The sequence below is a fragment of the Microtus oregoni genome, unplaced genomic scaffold, assembly GCF_018167655.1.
Source record: "Microtus oregoni isolate MIOR12 unplaced genomic scaffold, Mior012 000024F_ref0000369, whole genome shotgun sequence".
NCBI classification, from domain to species: Eukaryota; Metazoa; Chordata; class Mammalia; order Rodentia; family Cricetidae; genus Microtus; species Microtus oregoni.
Window position 1 is genome coordinate 16,727,863 of NW_024543083.1, and position 20,803 is coordinate 16,748,665.

General features: G+C 51.0%; 1 protein-coding gene across 3 annotated transcripts in view; it reads left to right on the forward strand.

Moving 5' to 3' along the window:
* Positions 1-433: 433 nt before the first annotated feature.
* Rasa3 (RAS p21 protein activator 3) overlaps positions 434-20,803 on the forward strand; it is a 98,940-nt gene continuing 78,570 nt past the window's right edge. For 2 of the 3 annotated variants that reach the window (XM_041673948.1, XM_041673949.1), the window contains exon 1: positions 434-635. In XM_041673948.1, the coding sequence (XP_041529882.1) occupies positions 581-635 (55 nt within the window). In that variant the 5' untranslated portion in view covers positions 434-580. The remainder of the gene's footprint in view (positions 636-20,803) is intronic. The other variant, XM_041673950.1, reaches the window with a different exon arrangement.

Here is a 20,803-nt window from a genome sequence, read left to right on the forward strand (position 1 = left end):
TTTATTCAGCGCGATCGGCAGGTGTCACTTCTCGTAGGTGTTGAAGCTTGGGCTAGAAGAAATGTTTTCCTTTCACACCTTTTGCTTGAATATACCTTTTTAAAATGTAAGTGCGAGTCAGTCTCACGGGAACTGGCAGTTAAAACACAGATCAGTACTCACGACCCTCTCTTTGTCCCAGGTCCGAAGATATCAGACCAGCTGGGAGCCTGAGAACAGGGACCGCTAAACCCCAAGTCCCTTCCGATCCCGCCTCAGAGTCCGACTCCGCCCCCTTACAGATCCGACCAAAGGGATGCAATGTTTGGCAGTAGGCGGAGTCGTACTGCTCCGCCCCACGCGGAGCATTAGCCAATGAAGATCGGGGGTTTGGCAAAGGAAGGCGCCCACCGCCCCGCCCCCGAGCTCTGCCAATGGAAGGGCGCGAGGCGGTGCACCCGGGCAGAGCGCGGACCACAGCGCGCGGGGCTCCGGGGGCATCCGCCGCTCGGCTCCGTCTGCGGGCCTTGTCCGCCTGTCTTGTCCTCCTCCTGCGGCCGCGCTGCCGGGCCCTCGCACGTTGACGAGGTCGACAAGCAGCATGGCGGTGGAGGAAGAAGGGCTGCGGGTCTTCCAGAGCGTGAGGATCAAGATCGGTGAGGACCGCGGTGACTTGGGCAGCTCCCCAGACCCCTGCTCCTGGTATCCGGCTCGGCTGGACCAGCTACTCGTGCTTAGCCGCCCAGACAGCCCGGTTCTCCGTGGCACTGCGGGGGAGGCGGGACCTGCATCGGGGGCGTCTGTTTGTGTGCGTGAGCGCGCGTGGCTGCCTGCGTGTGTCCGTGTGCGCAGGACCGCTCCCGGACCGCTCTGGGTCTCGGGCGCCCGAGTTTACATGCACGAGCACTCGCTGTTCTGTCTGGGTGTTCCCACTTTAGGGATCAGGTCTACTGATGTCAGTCTCTGAGTGTCCCCTTCCCACTTGTGCGCAGGAACTTCCTTCCCAAGGAGGGGGCGCCCCTTCACCCTTTCTGCTGTGCGGTGCTGCAGGCTTCGGGGCCCTGCGCGCGCGACTGATGTCTGCGCGCTGCAGGCTTGGTGATGGAGCTGCCAGCACCTCCCCCTCCTTTCATTGAGAACTGGCCGTGGGAGCTGTGGCCGGCAGGCTTGGCATTCAGACTGCTCTCGGTTGTTCCGGACTTCTGCTGCAACGCTGGGGGCAGGGAGTGAAGTAGAACTGGAGTGATCTGGAGAGGACTTCCTGATTTTTTTTTTAAATCTGGAGAATTTGCTTTTCTCAGTTGCTTTTTTTTTTCTTTAAATCTTGTGAGTGATGTGTGAGTCCACTTCCTAACAGTGGTTTTCTGAAGTGACCGTTACACATCAAACCATTAACGCACTGGGCAAGGGCCAATTTTCTGGCAGGAATTCTGGGTCCTAGCGCGCTGTTCCTGTAGTCTTTCCCCCCTGAACTGCGTCCCACATACTGGACTGTTCCCATGTCAAAAGGCCTCTAGTGGGTGGCAACAGCCACAGTCGAGTGTCGGTTGTTGATGACATTCGATGCTGGCTGAGGAATGCCAGCTACTCGCAATCAGCGTGTTGCTTCCTGTCTGCCTTATTTTGATTTTGAATCATCGCCGAGACAGTTTGATCTTTGGTTCAGAGTGCTGCGGATACCATGTGGTGCTTGGGCTCCCAGAGGGCATGGGAGGGAGTTCTCTCGCTTTTGTGCCTGGAATTGCTGTCAGTTTCAATCTGAGGAATGGGGCTGCTTCTGGCCGCTGTGGGGCAAGGCAAAGGGCACTTGTGTGAGGGCAGCCAGCTCCAGTTTCCTTCAGCCAAGACCATCTCACCAAGTGAGTCCACCAGGCTCCAGGGGTACTGTGCCCTTCTGCTCAAGGACAGCAAGGGGGAGGGGTCTTGTGGGATACTGTGAGGGGAGAATCCAGGCCTTGGGTCAGCAGGACAGTGTGCCTAGCTCCTGTCCTAACATCAGCTACTGTGTACACAGGGAAGGGTTTTAGTTCTTATCAAACAAAGAGGATGTCTCTTCCACAATGACATAGTAAGAAAGAAAAGAGCAGAAGGAAGGCTCTGATGTCCAAGACAGTAGCCCAAACCATCTGCCAGATTAGGGGCTTCACTAGGGGAATAGGGGTGGGGGCAAGTCTTAAGGTCTCCTTCTGTCACTAGACTTTGAATAGGGGTGTGATTGGAGCCTTCATTGCCTCTGATGACACAGGGAACTGGGCAGCACTCAAATGTTTAGGTTGGGTACAGGTACCCAAGCTCCAACTGTCTGCTCCCGAAATGTGCTCTGTCTCCAAGAGGTTCATCGTTCTCAAAGGTTGTTACCCACAGGGCTCCTCAAGGGCGGAGGGTAGTGTCTGTGTGTTCACTGGGTGGAGTATGCAGTGAACACAGTTCTGCGTATAGATCCTGCCTCCTGTGTCTGAGCACAGATGTGGCTTAGCCCTCTGGAGCCCAGAAAACAGCTGTGGCAACTGGTGTGGGTTTGGTGTTGCTTAGCTGCCCTTCTTGTCTGATACTGGGGTCCCCAGGGGAATCCCACCAGAAGAAAAAATAGGACTCCAGCAAGGTGGGTGGTATGCTGGCTCCCTATGGGCTGGGCTCCTGGGTTTCCTTTTGCAGTTCTTGGTTTGTGGTCAGGTCACTCGATGCTTAACATCTGCCTGAGTGTCGCTGGCTGCGCCGCTGTAGTGAACTCGAGGGCAGGGGTGTTGGCTCAGCCTGCCCCTGTTTCTCCCTCTTCACACACACACACGCACGCACGCACGCACGCACACACACACTCCTCTGAGCCTTGTCTCCAGGAACGCTGGCTTCCAGCAATCCTGCTGGTGACTTAGAGGGTGACCCAGATGAGCCTCTTTCTGGTCACAGCCATTTCCCCATCTGGATAAAGCAGGAGTCTGTGTGGGCTGCATCCGGTGGAAGGGCACAAGGGTGTGACCTGTCATAGTCAACACCCTCCCCCATCCAGAGAAGGAGACAGTTGCCCCTAAAATCATATAGATAAACACGGTTGCCGCTGTTGCTGTAAGGACTTAGGGAAGGGCCAGTGTGACGAGGCTTGGCCTCCGCTTCTTGGTTTCAGAGCATAATGTAGTACTTGGTTTCACCAGAAATGAATCTCTCTGTTCTTCCTCTTTCTTATTCCATCTACGCTTTGAAGGAAAGGCCACATAAAAAGTTAAGTATCTTAATTTAAAAAAGAGAGAGAGAGAACATTTTCAAGTCCTGTCTTGAAGAATTGGTTGCTTCCCCATTTAAAATGTGCAGGGTTGTTTGGATGTGTTCTTCTGTGCACTTAGAATCTTAAGTATCTGTGGTAACAATTACTGCTTTGTTTCTTCAGCCATCACATGTGACTGACCCACGCTTCCTTGAGGCTGCTGTATTGAGGAAGTGTGTAGCCCAACTCTCTAGAGTCGATGCCGCCTGGTGATTGGGCAGATAGCTGTGGCCGGAGCTCATCTGCCCAGCAATGCTATTTTGGGCCCAGTGTTCCCTGGGGTTGCAATGTAGCTTCACTTCCCAGTCATGTTTTCCTTTTGCATAATATTTATTACTTGTTTTTAAAAAGTGCCTCCCTGGATAAAAAACATTGAATGCTGTAGAGGTAATTATCATTTGTGAATTAATAAATAAAAATTCGAAATTCTGGCTTTGCATTCCCAGACCAGAAATGTTCTCTTGCACTATTGTGGCTTTGTTCATTTTCTTTCCGCTGAGGTCTCGGCTGAGCTCTGTGGGTGCCCAGGAAGGCAGGCTCTGCATCCTGCTTTTCCTCTGGACCCTTGGTGACTTCAGTCCATCTGTGTGGATGTCACAGCAGCCTCTCTGCATCCTGGCTGGCTCCGTGGCCCTGCACTAAGGTTAGAATGTGGTTGTGGAGAAGTGGCATGGCCAGCAGAGCATCCGGCAGGACTGGGTCGCTGCGGACCAGGGTTGGTTTCTCAGTCTCACTTTGCTTCCCTGCCTTCCTGCTGACAACAGATTCTAACCAGGAGCAGGAGGAGCCAGTGAAAGGAGAATGGGCAAAAGTGCAAACTGAGGGCACACAGGGTTGTGAGTCCGCCTGGCTGGTCAGCTGTGAGTGGGCAGCAGTTGGCAAAGCGCTAGATCAAGGCCCGGGAGCTCAGGGCTCTGTTAGCCCATTGAGCAAAGTTGTTCTCTCAGCTGGCCACAGCGTGTTGACACCGGGGTTGCTGCAGGCCATGGATCTGCAGGAGGCAGTTGTATTTCCGGGTTAACCCAGTTGTCATGGGCCGGCCAAGGCTTGGTCAGAGAGAAGAGGTGTTTCGTGAGTCATGGCCTTTGTGATACAGTCGCTTCTGGGCCTGAGTCTAAGAAGATGCCATGTGGGCCAAATGTGGTCCTTGGCATGGGAGATTTTTAGATTCCCTTGAGCTCTCTCATGCTAAAATTAACTTGGGTATTCCATTAACCGAACTCAGCTCAGCTGCCTGTGCTATTTTTAACTGCCTGGGACTAATGTGGAGATCTAGGCTGGACCTGTGGAAGCTAGGGAAGCTCTGGCTTGGACTGCTCCAACCTGCTGATCCAGGTGCTGCCTGTTGGGGCGTCAGATTGGTGAGCCTGGTTGGTGCACCTATGGTAGGCAGAGAAATGCAGATTTCAAGCGAGGGTGTGTGTGCACATTGTTTCATTAATTTTAAAGATTTTGGTTTCATTGTTTTATTTATTTGTGTTCCTGTATGTGCATGTGTGTGTGTGTGTACATGTGTACGTGTGTGTGTGTATGTATGTATATATGTATGTACACATTCATGCCATACCTGCAGAGGCCAGAAGAGGGTTCTGGATTCCCTAGAGATGATACCGAGACAGTTGTGAACTGCTCAGCTGTGCTGGAAAAAGGACTCAGGTCCTCTGGAAGAGTGGCAAGTCCACGTAACCTCTGAGCCTATCTCATTAATCATTAAACTTAAATTTTCACAACCTCATGACATTGATGTCAATGAAGGGATATATATATGTGTGTATGTGTGTATGTATATAATATCTATGATATATATGTGTATGTATATGTGTGTGTATGTACACACACACATATATAATAGCCAGCCTGTGTCACGTCTGGTCATTTCCTGTCAGTTCATAAGGCCTTTTACTTCCTCTATGATCTTAGATTTGGCTGGTGGGCTGAAGAGGAGCTTTGGAGGGAGGCAGCAGGATGCTGAGGATGTTGAACAGGGCACTGGTCCATGCTTGTAGACAGCAGGGCTGTGCTGACTTCTGTGCTGGTTGAACACGGCTGAGACTCACTGACCAGCAGGATGGGTGTCTGAGAGGAGCTGTGCATCTGAGCAAGGAGATCAGCCTGCGGTCAGACTGTCACATAGTAGCCTCAAAGTGATACGCAGCAGCCATGCCTGGAAGGCAGAACGTGTTTTGATTTGATTCCCTGAAGCTCATTGTGTATCTGAATGCATAAGTTTCACATGCATTCACTTACTGAGGAGTTAACTGCAACTGGCTGAGGGCAAGGGACGGTGTGTTTTAAGTGTGGGTATGAAAATGTTTAGCAAAAATATGGATTCTGCAAATCCTTTGAAGGTCTAGGTGGTTGCATGACCTTGGAGGTGAGCTGGCTGGTCTTTAGGACCAGAGCCCCAGACAGTCAATGAGGAGAGGAGGTGATGGTTCTTTCTTAGAATCTGAGACTCAAGAGAGGGTAGTGGTTGGTTCTTGATAACTACAGTTTTTATTAGATGAGCCCTAATTTCTCTGACCTTAGTCTCCTTTGTCTAAATGGAAAGCGATGCTTCTGTGGACCCAGCCCAGGGATTGCACGTGCACCAAAGACCGGATCTTCGCTGGCAGAGGCAATGTTTCCAGTATAATTTGAAGCTGTTGGTTCTGTTAATTTGTACAAATTAGAGTTCCGCCTAAGCTGTGCATAAATCAGAGAGGTCTGAACTTTGATTAGTGGGTAGGGGCTAAAGTCTGAAGAGAGATGGCTTTAACTCTGCCTGCGGAGAGATGATTCCACTGATCTATGGACCCCAGTGTCCTTCCCTGCCTCTGATATTGTGGGGCTGGTTATCTATACAACTTGGAGCGTAGATGATTTGGCCTGGAGCTTCCAACTCGATGAGTAAATGGTCCTCCCCACAGGCAGAAAACACGTGTAGGTAGGTCACGTCAGGACTTAGATATGGGACTTGTAGGTGCTGGGTGGCTTCGGGAAGGCACAAGGTGAGTGGGGGATGTATAGCTATGCATGTTGGGCTGAAAGGGACCTCATGGGTCACAGCTGGCCTTCTGTAGGTGCCTGTCAAGGTATGCTGTCTATCCATCCTGTCAAGGTATGCTGGTCTGCTCATCCTGTCAAGGTATGCATCAGTCTATTATGGTGCAGAGGAGGCGCCACCTGCACACCGGAAATGTTCCTGCTCCAACTAGATGGCAATCGTGTACTGAAGTGCTCTCTGTACAGCCCCATAGCCAGAAGTCCAAGGAATGAAACAATGGGGACAGAGCAAAATGAAAGTGCTCTCTGTACAGCCCATAGCCAGAAGTCCAAGGAACGAAACAATGGGGACAGAGCAAAATGAATGCCAATGTTAATATGTCATGGAGCATCCACTGAAGGACAAGGGAAGCTGCCTCTGGGCCGTTCCGCACAACGTGAGACCAGTTCTGTTTCCTTGGGTTCCAGTTTGTTCTTTCCCTCCCTGTGACGAGGCTACAAGGAATGACCCCGGAGCAGTTGAGCTCCTCCCAGGGTTAAGACTGTCAGTCAGGCTTCTCTTTGATTTTTTTGTTAAGAAAATAATTAATTTTTCTGTCTGAAAGTGCTTCCTATTGGGGCTGTCCTTCTGCTTGTTAAAGCCATGCTTTCTTCTCCAGGTGGGTTTTCTTGGCACGAAGCAGTGATTCTCCAGGCAGAGAGAGTGACATCTAGGTTCTGAGTCAATGCTTGGGGTTTGCTTTGATGCTGGACCCTGCTCAACTTGGCGCTGCCCCAGTGCCGGCCTCTGCTCTTTGAGCTGAGAGGAGCTGAGGACACACAGATACCTATGAAGGGTGGTCATGGTCCTGACGGGTATTCCTCACTGCCATCCAGGTAGCAGAGAAGCAAGGTTGCCTCCTACTAAGGTGTCCTGTGACATGTCTGCTTCATAGCGCCCAGGAGTCTTCATGGTTAGCAAGGGGTGGAGCTTGTGGACTTGTCTGCCAGAGAGGAACGAACTAGCCTCCAAATGAGTTGCCTGTCCTTCTCAAACCCTTTTAAAAAACAGCCTGCATGGGACTAGTCTGTGGAGCACACCCTTCACGCTGAGCAGCGCTGGTGTCCCCCGGCAGCGTGGAGTAGAGAGAGCTGAGGAGTCAGTGTCAGGGGTGACTAGTTGCAAACCCTGTACCAGCTGAGCTCCATCTTGTCCAGTGAAACCGTCAGACCCGCGTCACGAATCAGGGCAGCCTAGAGATGCCACTCTCTTCTCAACCTTGGCTTCCCGGGGACTTGGTCTCCCTCTCTTACATTCTCCTCTCAGGAGGGGTGAAATTCATTCTGTCCCAGGATAGCTGCTGCCTGGAGAAGAAAGCCTGGCTTTGGAAAGCCAGATGCGGGTGGAGCGTGGTTCAGTTTCAGTGTGGCGACGTATTTTAGTCCTAAGACCCTGAACCTCTGGGCATCTACTTTGTTTTGGCTCTGGATAACTTGGGATTTTCCAAGGCGGGGATCAGACTGGGGCACGGGGCCATTAGCATTAGTCCAGGAACATGAGGCTCTTCCAGAAAATTCATCCGTGTGCAAGCCCCAAAGGCCCTGGCCAGCCTGGACTCTTGTCTAGAGTCTGGGATGAGTGCTATGACAAGGCTGGTTTTCCCATGGCCTTTAGGGTGAGGGCTGAGCTGGGGAATTCCAGACCCTTGGATCTGCAGATGGCATACTCAGCCTTCTTGGGAAGCCTTGCTGAGCTGGCCTGAGGCCCTCCATGTAGGCAGCCTGCTGCAGGATGGAATTCTGGGAAAGCTCAACCACCACCGAGACTGGAGAGGATACTACCTCTTAACTCAATGGCTGATCTCCAAGACTCTGCTGCTGGATTCGGAGTTTGTGCCAGGTTTTCTTCTGCACAGCTGCCTCAGCCGGCTCCCAAAGAGAGAATGCATTTCTGCTCCCCAGCTCTTGAGCCCGGCCCTAGGCTGGCCACAGGAAGGAGGAAGCAGGCTGCTGGCCCCAAGCCTGAAGGGGCACTGAAGATAATTCCTGAGTGTCAAGGCTATCTCTTAGCGGTGGTGATCAGAGCTGTAAGGTTGTTGACCTAAGAACACACAATAGGGCATTTCCTCCGCATGGAAAGCTGAGTTCTAAGAGCTGGAACTGTGCCCTGTGCTTGTCTGTATCGCTGGAGATCTGATGCCGGGCACTGGGGCTTTCTAAGGCGTGAGGTAGCGAGAGAGAACTGAGCTGCACCATGAGACCTACATTCAGGTTAAGTCAAAAGCCATTCTCAAGGTGTCCTCTTGTGATGTCGTTAGGAGTTTATTTACACATATACATACGTGTGTGTGTGTGTGTGTGTGTGTGTGTGCGCGCACTGCGGCTGCTTGCAGGGCAGAGTTTTGTGCCCCAGTATGCAAGGTGTTCAAATTGTGTTGAGGGTTGGGGTTCTTCTTTTTCTAATATCTTTAACAACAGGAACAGGTCACTTCTGGCATTGTGAGATTTGCAAAGTTTAAATTAGTCCTGATTTTCACAAAATCCTTTACTTTTCCTGTTACCTGCATGGGTGGGGTATTGTCACCTGGGGTCCAAGACAACTTCAGACAACTTGCCTCTGCTACTGTGACTTTGGTATCTGGGTATTCTGCTCCTCTATTCCCACACCATAAGAGCTCTTCTCACAATTGTTTTGGATTTTTACGCCTTTTATATTTATTTGTGTAGCACAATGTGACTCATGTTTTGGGCCACAGCGTAGAGTTTTTCTTGTGGCGTTTCTTCTGTTTGTTTCTGACCTGTTCTCGTAGATGGCTTTTGTCAGGCCAAGGCCCAGTCTTTTAAGCTGCATGCTCAGGAAGCCATAACGAGACCCACATGAGTCTGGAGCAAACTTGAATCCTTATCTTTGGGAAGGAAGGCATGGGCAGCTGCCGGAGCTTGAATTCAGTAGGTAAGACGTGACCAGGGAGCCCAGACCGGGATGAACCATTGCCTGTTAAAGAGAAGCAGGAAGCAGTTGCCTGCAGATCATTGTGTTTTGACAGTTGTTGGGGGGAGACTCGTGGGCACTTTCTACCTGTTGGCTGTTTCAGACAGAGCTGGTGCAAAGCCCTGTGCCAGCTGGACTTTTGCCAGAGCATGAATGAAGGCCCTGCTGGGACACCCAGCCGCTTTGAGCTGCGCCGGTTGCACAGGCCTCTGGCTATTCCTGGGTTACAGTTATACAGCAGCGATTCTCTTGAGGAGTCCTGGAGGCAACATCTGAGACATGAGCGTGGCTGACCAGCTCCCCAGCTGGTCCCATCCGTCTGGAATCTGTGACATTCCTTTTGCTGTTCATCATTTCCTGCTCCAGGCAGGACTGCATTTAGTGTTTAGAGAGACTTTCTCAGTATTGGAACCCAGGAATGTGTTTATGCATGTCCCGAGTGGAAATGAAGGGTCACATGGAAAGAAAAAAAATTTTTTTTCACTGTTTTTGCCGAGTGTCTTGATTTGAATTTTGTTTCGTGAATTCTGTTTCATGACGTCTGCGGGGAAACTTTGTCTCCTTTGTTGTCCCCTTTCTGAGCCCCAGGATATGATTTTCTCCAGAGGGCTTGAAGGAGTGATCAGGAGAGTTTGGCAGGCAGAGAGGTCCCACGGGGTCTTATGTCCCGAGTCAAACACTACGGGGGCGTCCTTCTTGTGATTGTTGTTCTTACCCTCCATAGTGCAGTTCATTCCCCAGCCCCAGGGCCACTCCACAGAGCCCCCCACCTCAGGGCCGGGCTGCCCCATCTCTGTAGCACCCTGCACCACATGGTGCTGTGGACATAAGAATGCAGCTGTGTTGCAGCTGGGTAAGGGTTTGGCGGCTGATGGACTATGAGGGTCTGGAAGCTGATGACCGGGCAGGGTCTTGAGGCAAATCAACTGCTATAGTTTGGAATATGATGGCCAGAATCGTGGTTGTAAGTATAGATCTAGATTCTGGTGTTTTTCAGAGTGGCTGGTTACCAAGAAAATGCAGGGTAGGTGTTCGTCGGGGAGGCTCTGACTTGATTAGGGGGCTGCACATATGTATCGTGTGTTGGACTTCATCTTCCTCTTGAGATGCTGTCTCAATTTGTTGGTCCTTGTCATCAGGGCAAGGAAAGAGTAACAGGACAGCCCTTTTTCCAGAGTGAACATCAAAGAGAGGACTCGGAGGGACTCTCATGGGCTCGAGAGGAAATTTATTTGGACCTTGGCCTCCCTGGTCATGAGCTGATGGAGATGTAGGACCCCCATCATCCCTACTTGCTGTCTCGAAGGGGGCCCGTTGCCCCCCAGATTTGCTCTACACGGCTCAGAAAGCTATGGTTTCGGTCAAGTCAGACTGAAAACTGGAAGGAGAGGCTGTTGTCTTGTTTATGCATGTCCGTCAGCGCCTTTCACCTTCTTCCCAAGCTGAGAGCCGGCAGCACAATGCACAAGCAAAATCGATACTGTCCTCTGCACGGGTCTGCCATCCCATTTTTGACCCCCCCCCCCAACATCATTCGGTGATGGTTGGGACTCTTGTTTGTTACATGGTGGATGCAAGTCCTGGGCTTCCATAGGGCATGGGGTGCTGAGGTGGAGCCCTTGTTTGAGTGCATTCTTGAGCAGCACGCTGGGAAGAAGATTGCAATGGGGATATTCTTGAACACTTCTGAAGACCAAGCATGTGTCAGGCTCAGGTTCCCGCTTCTTCTCTTCAGGAAATAGAGTATCTCATCACTGTCGGTCACATTTTGGGAGCGTGGAGCAAAGATCTCTTTGCACATCTGCTTGAGAAAAGACTTCAGGGCTGTGTCTATGTGGCTGCTGCTTCACCGTCTTGGGTGTGGCTCCAAGGGGTAGAGGCCTCTGCGGTTTACCATCTGGATGACCTTCCTGGGTTCTGTGGATTTTCTGCCCCTTGGTTTAATGTACAATGAGAATGATAATGGCTCCTTTCTAGTAGCGTGGAGAATTGGATAATATGTGAAGTGCCAGTTCTATGTGGGCACAGAATCAGTCGGGCCTGATGTTGTCACTGTTCTCTTCTGGCTTGTTATGTCACCCAGGCGCAGTGTGGGGATGGGGAGAACCAGCGTCTGTTCAGGGTCATAGGACTCCTGTGGGTGAGCCAAGGGCTGGACTGTGTGGCCAGCAGAAAAACCTACAGATGATGAGTGGGTACAACGCGTGGAGTTGGGCTGGGAGGGTAGGGATCTGTGGGACCCCTGTAAATCAGAGCCTGGGCTACCTGCCATGCAAAGGCTTTGGGTCCTGCATTAACTGTCAGTATTCAAATGTCTTCCATAGTGTGTTCAGACCTACCATGAAATGCTAGCCGTGGTGTGGCCCTGTGCCTACATACAGTCTTTAGACCACGTCTGCTGCAGCGCGGCACCACGGTGTGGAGTTGCATAGCAAGGCTAGCAAGGCTACCTTCCCCAAAGCTGCGGCTGGGCTCCCTGCCACTGGTGACAAACGGTACAGGATACGGAAGCTGAAAGAAGTACTTGAGTGTGTGTTGCAGGTAGCCCGAAGCCACTCAGCACAGTCGTTATCTCTGTGCTGTTTCCCGGACTGTCCTGTGGCCATCTTCGCTGCACAGGCCATCATAACAGCGGATGCGCTGTGCCGGGGTCAGCGTGCGGAATGTCCCCGAAGGCCTACGGAGCAGAGGCTTGCTCTCCAGGTTGTTGCTATGGGAGCACAGATCTTTAGGCAGTGGGGCATGGAGGATGCTGCGGTCCTGGGTCCCTTCTTATGGTCCCTTCTTGGGTATGCAGTAAGCATCTTTATTTCTCCACATTGCCCATCCACGATGTGCTAACACACATTGAGAGTGCAGCTGGTTGTGTCAGGAGCCTCCAGGACAGAGCAAGAGCCCACCTCTCTCTAAGGCAATAAATGCAGGGAACACATCTCCAGTTTATTTTGCAGAATAGAGTGCTCCCACATTGGTTCTGGCTTAGAGCAGCCCCTGCAAGCCAGATAGCCCAACATGGAAGGCAAGTTCAGGTTCAGCGCTGGGCCCCACTGTGGGACTCTGAGGTTCTTGCTTGCTTTCTCTTAAGATGTGTTCATTTGCCAGGGTTGCCCCTGGAAAGCTTGCCGCAACAGCTCAACCAGGATACCCAGGAGCACTGCGCCATAGTGGCACAAAGGCCACAGGCACCTCTTTGCTCACCGCATTCCTGTCTATGCGGTGCCCTATCCACCTACAGTGAGGGCCTCAGGGGATCCGAAGGGATTCTAGGTTGCTAGACTTTGGCTCTGTGCACCGTGTAGCAGGCTGTCCCTGGAACTAGTCCTGCTCGGGCCTGTAGCTGCCCTTGAGGGCTGGGTGACCTGCTGGTAACACTTCAGCTCCAGAAATACCAGGAATCTCCCTCACTTCATTCCTTAACTTTCCTGGGGCACATTGGGCCATTTCATTGTTGATGCATTTGGAAGGAGAGTAGCTGGGAAGTCAACCCAAAGGAGTGTGGGAAGCAGCGTGTCCCGTGTGGTTTAAAGGCCACAAGAATAAACAATTATATTTTCTTTGAGGGTGAAATAAGGTCTGGGTTCATCTCATTCTTAGCAAGCAAATGGCAGCTTTTAGCGGGTGGAGCTCAGGCAGGCTGTTGGAGCTGGGAAATGCTGGGAAATGCTGACTGTCCTGGCCCCTTCTCCTTACCCTCAAATGCGTAACACCCATATGTCCCGTAGCTCTTTCCAAGATAGTTTTGGACTCAAGTCTAATAAAGGAAACCTCAGGAAATCCAGAATAGAAAGTTAGCACATGGCTAGAGGAAGTTCATTTTAAGCCCTACAGATAAGTTAGTGGTCTGACTTTCTAATAGTACCACGCCAGTCAGCTCGCCGAAGACAGGGGGTGTCTCGTTTGCTCAGGGAACTGGGTGCTGTGTTCACTTGGAACCTGGAAATGCCAGTTAAGGATTTTTGCTATTTAATGAGCTAGTGAATATCTGACATCAGCAATTTCACAAGCTGGGTCTGGGTGTCTTGTTAGATAGACAGATCTCTCTTATTGTCAGGAGCCACTTGGTCACTGGGAAGGAACTCAGCAGTGGTCCCTCCTTTATGCACCTTCCTTTTCTTCATGTGCTGCAGCTTACAGGGACGCCATCGCTTGCATGCTCGCTTCCCAGTGTGTCTGCCTGCGGCTGGTGCCTATGCAGGAGCTCTCCAACCCGCGTCTCCATGCACAGGCGTCCATGCTCCTTGGCAGCAGAGAACACAGTGAACACAGGAGGAAAGGACCCTGTGGTCATGGAGGTGTGTGGCTTCAGGATGGGTGGTCAAGAATCGTTCATACTCCGATTCCTGCCTGCTGGGTAGTAGGGTCCCATCCCCTGTCAGGCTTCCCTCCTGTCGTACTGGGTCAGCTGTTACCACAGCCTGGCCACTCCATGCTCTTAGGGCTTCATGGCATCCCTGTGTACCCTCCAGTCTTCCTGGATTACCCTAGGCACCCTCCGTCCCTCATTTCTCTTCTTTGGAGTAAGAAGACAGATCCGCCCTTTTCCTGTGCTACCCACAAAAGACATGCTGTTCTGGGTTGCACTTGGAATCACCCCACATGGCGCAGTGGCCCTCTAGAATCACATTCGGCAGTTAGAGCTCGTCCCAGATGCTCATTTGCTACAAGTAAGGTGTTTGGAGAAGCTGTGTAGCTAGAGGTTATCCAGGATAAAAGGCAGCGTGCCTTTAGCTGAGAGTACAGAGCATTGGGGTGGCACTCTGAGAGGCTGGTGTCCTGTGGGTGGGAGGAAGGCCTCAGCCAGTATAGTTCAGTTTGGGGTTCAGCTGTGGATGGCATTAGCAGGGTGCTTCCCGCAGCCCTAATTTGACGGTGTTATATAGGGTGGATCCATACTACTTCTTGGCTTGTGGCGTAGCTACCAGGTCCAGATCCAGATCTGGTCTAGAATCTCATCCTGCTGTCCATGTGGATTCGGGGCTCTCCAGCCAGCACATGACCAATGTGAATGTGTTGAGTTCAGGTGGTGATGCTTAGGTACAGACCCTCACACAGTCGAGGGACTGCTGTGAGCTCCACCTGTGTGGGCTGGGAACTGGGAGCTTGGAGCCCGTGGCTACTCAACCTCATTGCCGTAGCTCGAAAGTAGCCAGTCAGTGTGTCGCTGGGAAACGGTGACAGCATGTCTGTGGAATTTGTGGACCAGAAGCCCAAAGATTCCTGGGCCTCTAGGAGGTGAAGCCAGTGACTTTCGTTTGCTGGAAAGGTGGGCATCCCTGGTGGAAGCACTTTGTTACAGTGTTGTGAGCTCCTGCCATCCCTAGTGAGCTTCTTGCCACATCACTGACATGTGAAGCCAGCACCCGCTTGTTTGCTTTCATCTTTTAGGGGTAATTTTTTTTTTCTTCATGAGACCAGTGTGCTTAGCAGTGCTCTGCCTGTGGGATATGGGTGGTTGTGAACTAAAGTTATTGCAGAACGGGCTCAGGCCTTACCCGAGAGGACTGTTCCTCCTTAGTGCCTGAGTGAGTGGAGTACCAACTCCACCCTGTGCAGGCCACTGCTAGTCACATACTCCCAGCTTGGCCTCTCTTCTTGTTGCTTTATGCTGCTCATGTTACAAGCTCTGCTGATGCTTGCAGTGCAGAAGGCTGACAGCAGACGTGGGCGTGTCCCTGCAGTGCAGAAGGCTGATGGCAGATGTGGGCGTGTCCCTTGCAGTGCAGAAGGCTGACAGCAGATGAGGGCGTGTCCCCTGCAGTGCAGAAGGCTGCCAGCAGATGTGGGCGTGTCCCTGGGAGGGTGCCATGACAGCACTTCTTTCATCCAGTGAGGAGTCTTAGGGATGACTCTAGCCCCTTGCCTAATATCAGAGGTACAGGGAACCCCCAAACAGCCCCAGTGCACAGTCCACTCCTCAAGTCCCCAAACTGGGCTGGGACTGGCTGCTATTGAGAACTTTTGGGGACCTGATGTGGGAGCAGGTGAGGAAGATAGCAGAGTGTGTGTCTTGTCGCTTTGCCCAGGTTTCTACCCTGAATTCTCCTAAATCCTGTTCTGCTCATGTTTTTTGCGGGTTCCTGGGAACTGTTCCTCTAGGTCAGTGGTTCTCAACCTTCCTAATGCTGTGGCCCTTTAATACAGTTCCCCACGTTATGGTGACCCCCCCCAAGCATAATATTATGTTTGTTGCTACTTCATAGCTGTAACTCTTCTGTTAGGAATAGTAATGTAAATATTTTTTGGAGCTAGAGTTTTGTTCAAGGGGTTGCGACCCATAGGTTGAGAATAACTGGCCTAGGGCTTTGTAGGACTTTTACATCTGTGTGTAGAGTGTGGTGGTGGGTGAGGTTGTATGACCACTGTAGAAAGTTTGGGGGAATATGGAAGAGCAACATGTTAAAACATGTGTCTGTACCTTCACACTAGTAACCCTAAAACTCTCTTTCTTCTGGAGGACTGGGCTTTGTCTATGGGTGTATGAGGTCTGGCGTGTGTTCACTAGGTGCTGTGAGCTCTTTGGGAGTTGTCTTGCATATTTTCAAGTCGAATCCATACAATATTCTCAGCCTGTGTTGAGAGGAGACCTTGTCTCTGAAAGTTCTCTAACCCTATGACCTAGCCACACGTTGACCTCATGCATGGCCAGCCCTGAAACCCATAGCTGGAAGGTGTCTACAGAGGTCTGAAGGCCCCATTACTGTTCAGACGAGGACCCACAAGTTTTGACAGGTGGGCAGAGGACGGGTAAGAGGTTGTATCCGGGGATTGGGTTTTCCCTTTGACACATTGACCAGCTGTGGATTATAAGGGCTGTTTGGGTCATCAGCCTAGTTCTTTGTATCCCCATGCCCCCATACCTGTAGAAAGGTGAGACAGGAGTTTCTCATCAGCCACGTGTTCGTTGGCTTTGTTATGTTACTGTCTGTCTAAGATGACAAGCGTGTGGAATGTTGACCGAATTGAGCTTTGAGATCTCTGTTGATGCCCACGTCTTTCTGATCCTGAGTCAGCAGGAGGGGAAAGACCATGTGCCAGCTGATGTTAGCCCTTGGCTCCAGGTCTAGGATGCTGTTGGCAGGAGGAGTGTATCCATTCCTATCTTGCGGCTTCCTTTGTTGGAAGTCTGCTGGCTGCCGTTGGAAAGTGGATGGGACAAGGTTGTTCATCTCCCGTGTGTAGTATGTCCCTGGAGACCCGAGCAAGCATGCAGAATTGGTTCACTTTACTGGTAGGGAAACTGAGGCTTGGAGCTCTCCCATGCGTTCTGAGTGATGACTTTGCTCTTGGGATGAATACGGGCCTCTGTGTCTGAGGACCCAGGGCCACGTGGTTCTGTTGCAAAGGACAACTGTAATGTGACCCTTCTCCAGTGGCCGCCGGAGTTCCAGTCTGTCTCCTGAAATCTGTTCACTGCTACTGGCTTAGGCTCCCTTTTGCTTCTTCCGTCATAGGCTTTGTACCATCTGAACTGACTGGGTACCATGGGTGGTGATGGGAGAGGAGACAGATGCTCTTTAAACGGGGGCCCAGAGTCTGCCCGAGGAGTACATAACAAAATGTCAAGGAAACTGTCCAGAGTCTCACACTGGGTGTGGATAAGGAGGAGGTGAGAGAAAACACGCACCAGACTTTCCTCCAGCATGCTGGAGGATGGGGCGACCAAAACCCAAAGCTCGTGCAACAGGCAAGATGCAGAGAAAATTCCTCCCCACTGGAAGCCACTGATGGAGCACCGTGTCTCGTTCCAGGAGAGTGTGAGTCCACCTTAGTGGTGGTATTGTCTTCTCACACATATTGACTTCTCTGCCTCCTGCCTTTCTTTCTGCCTGGGCTTAGTGGAGTTTGGGGTCCTTAGTCAGGTTCTGGAGCCCAAGGAGACCATGTATTAGATATGATCATGGAAGTCAGTACCGGGGATTTTCTGTGAGTCCAGTTGATTTTAATTCATGGAAGACTGAGGTCAGCCACTGTCTGGAGAGTAAATGACAGTCTCTACCAGCTGAAGGCTCCGGTTCTGGTCGCTAAAAATAAAACTGGTGGGGGAAAGAACCATTTGGAGGAAGATTAAAGTGGTGACAAAACTCCAGGGAGCAAAATTCAGGGTGAAACCGTTCTGTTGGCATAGAGCTGGAGAAAAATGGCCGCCCATGGGGTCCGGATCCTCCTTTAATCACGCCTTTTATCAAACAGTGTGCAGTTAGGAAGGGAGTGATTGCTTTAAATTGCAGCAAAGCGCAGAACACTTTAAAGTTTGGTTATTAGCTCTAGTTAAACTTTTAAAAAGAAGAATTATTGGGAAGCTTTTAAACAAACGACTTTATTTCTATTTTGTGTGCATGTATGTCTGTGCACCACATGGGCGCATTGCCCTTGCAGGCTGGAAGGAAGTGTCAGATCTCCAGGAACTGGAGCTCGAGACAGTTGTTACTCATACTGTGGGAGCTGGGGATCAATCTAGGCCTCTGGAAGAGCCAACACTCTTAGCCACTGAGCCATCTTGCCAGTACAGTTCTCTGGGCTAGCACCTGTTCCGATTGGAAGCTGGGCTTTATAACCAGAAGCTATGGAAGGTGGCACAGTTCCTGGAACTGGGCAGACTTAGCATTCTGTGCACTGCCTTGGGATGCACATGTGGTCAGTTTTTCACATTGGTCAAAAGGGCCAGGCTTCCTGACGGGTGGGCAGTGAGGCAGGAAAAGATCATAGTGGGTTCAGCGCCAAGGTGACAGCGAAGGAGGCATTTTGATTCCCCCAGAGAGTGGGGTGGGTTTAATAAGTGGGGTGGTTTCATTACCTACTCACCTTAAAAGAAATTGCATTCTGGCTCACACTATATAAAACATAAGTTCTATATGATTAAAGCTTACATCGTGAGAAAAATGGAACAACAGCAAATTGGTAAGCCATCAGCATCCTGAACAGCTCCAGAAACATGGGAAAGTTTATTACCAGGGAGCAAACCAGAAAGCCACACTGTGACCCAGGAATCTAGCAGCTGGGAATAAAAAAAATCTGTGAAAAAATACCTCTACTGAGCACACATAGTCTTTTGTTATTCCATAGACAGTACTTACTTACATAGCACACATATGGCTAATACAGTAAGTCACCCAGAGGGATTTAAAATACAGATGAACATGCTACATGGAAATACTGGACCATTTTCTATAAGGGCCTTGAGCATCCATGTTTGGGGGATCCTGGGACCGGTGCCCATGGCTGCTGAGAGGACTGCATATAAGCCTGTCTGTATGGCAAGATGTTAGTTGCTGCAGATTGAAATAGACCCTAACCCACGGTGGCTGTCACCAAAGCGGCATCAGGGCCCAAGGGAGCACAGAATGCAAACTTGATGCTGTCCTCTTGCCCACCCGGTACTTCTGGAAACAAGCAGGAAGCTGTAGTTACTGCAGGGAGCTGTGGGCTTTCTCTACTCAGATCGATACCATTCGGGGGCTCAAGGTAGTGAGCCAATGAACTCTGTCTGCCTCAGGGCTCCTTTGCATCTGTATGTGAGCACCTGTGTGCCTAGCATGTGTCGTGATGTGTGTAAGGGTTTTGGCGACCAGTTAGTGATAGTCCTCTGCAGAATTGGCAGGTATGTGGTCACAGTGGCCTCCAGCACAGCTGTGTGGTAGGAGCCGCTGGAGAGATGAGCAGAACAGTTAGTGTAAAAGCCAGGTGGACAGATCCTACACTGTCTTCAGCCAAGCCATGTGAATCAGTCCTAGGCCTTAACGTGGATTATAGTCAATCCCAACTAGGATCGTGGGATAGCTTTTTCAATATAGTAGAAGAGTGGGGAGTAGTTCGGTATAGTGTAGTAAAACTTCATTAAAAGTAGGCTGGGCGTGGAGGCACACACCTTTAATCCTAGCACTCAGGAAGCAGAGGCAGGCGGATGTCGTGAGTTCGAGGCCAGCCTGGTCTACATGGTGACTTCCAGGCCAGTCAATGACATAGAGAGAGACCCTGTCTCTAAACAAACAGATAGACAAACAACTTTCTTGCATTTGTGCCATGGGTCTATGGCATCTATTCAGCAGCCATGGGCTTCCTCGCTTGACCCAGCCGTCAGCATGGTACAGAGTGGGTGCAGCCCGTGTACCCAGAATGATTACAGAGTGGGACCTGTCTCAGTGCTCTGTCCCTTGTGGAGAACCACAAACCAGCCCCACCCCTTCTGAATTCTTGGTGATGGTTTCAGAGTAGGAGGAAGCAGTAAAATTAGACTTGGGTTTTCTTTCCTCGTGTATTGCCTGTTAACAAGATTGCTGGCGAACAGAGATTGGATTTTGCATGTGTTCCACTTGAATAGGCCTCAGCCCGTGTACCCTAATGTCAGAAGCCCCATCGAAACAGTGGGTCTTCCCGAATCACGGAACCCACATGGGTCTGTGCTAAGTCCTCTGCATATGCGCTATGGTGGTTAAGCTTGGGGTGTCTTTGGAACTCGTAACAATGGGAGTGGGGGTGTCTCTGACTCTACCCTGCACTTGGGTCCTTTTTTCTCCTACCAGGTTGTCCAACCTTGATACGAAGGTTTATGCTCAGTCTTACTCCATCTTGTTATGATGTGTTCGGCTGGAACCACTGGAGGCCCGCTCTTTTCTGAAGGGAAGAGGAGATGCCATCGATCTGGGGGAGGGGGAAGTAGCGAGGGGATGGGGGAGGGGAGGCTGCATTTGGGATGTATTGTCTGGGAAAAGAACAAAACAACAGCAACAACAAAACTCAAAATAATGGCTCTTACAGAAGAGTGGCCCTGTTCCTCCCTCTAGCTTCAGCTTCCTAGATAGACGATAAAATCCCCTCTCTGCCCCAATTGGCAGCCGCTGCATGTAAGTTCTCGTCTTACCCCAGAACCCCAGGGTGATGGCTCTGTGTACCACCTAGAACCCCAGGGTGATGGCTCTGTGTACCACCTAGAACCCCAGGGTGATGGCTCTGTGTACCACCTAGAACCCCAGGGTGATGGCTCTGTGTACCACCTAGAACCCCAGGGTGATGGCTCTGTGTACCATGGTGCTTTGGACCTTCCTGAGAAGAGGGGCCCCTGGGGATTCGAGAATGATCCCTGTGAGAACTCATGGGGTTCCAGCTGCAAAGACACCTGGAACTGTCATCCGTGGTCACCACTGGGCTCACTTGATCAGTCATATGGATTGGTGTTCAAAAACTGAGCCAAGCATCACAGAGGCCGCTGCCCACTGGTGAGGAGCCCTTTGCCCGGGAGCTCTCCGGAGCCTGGCTTTCCGGCCACTGGGTGAAGTGAGGCCTCTGAAGGGCCGTGTTTACAGGTCAGCTCCATCACAGGGACAATGAATACTGGACAGTGCTGGCCCCCACCTATTTGCCAGAGGCCAGATCGTATCAGAGAACAAGGTGACACTTCCTCGCTTAATCTGTCTTGGAGCTGGCACGGGGACCAGAGTCTGCCAAGCCAAAATTCTGCAGAAAAGCTAGTGCTGGCTCCAAATCATTCCTTTTCTCCCTTAAACGCGTGTTTAAGAGGCCCTGTAGAAGTGAATTAATGTTCTGAACAGTCTCAAGAAATGACACATCAGAGGTTCGAATGATCAGTGTTTATTATTGCAAACTTACTTATG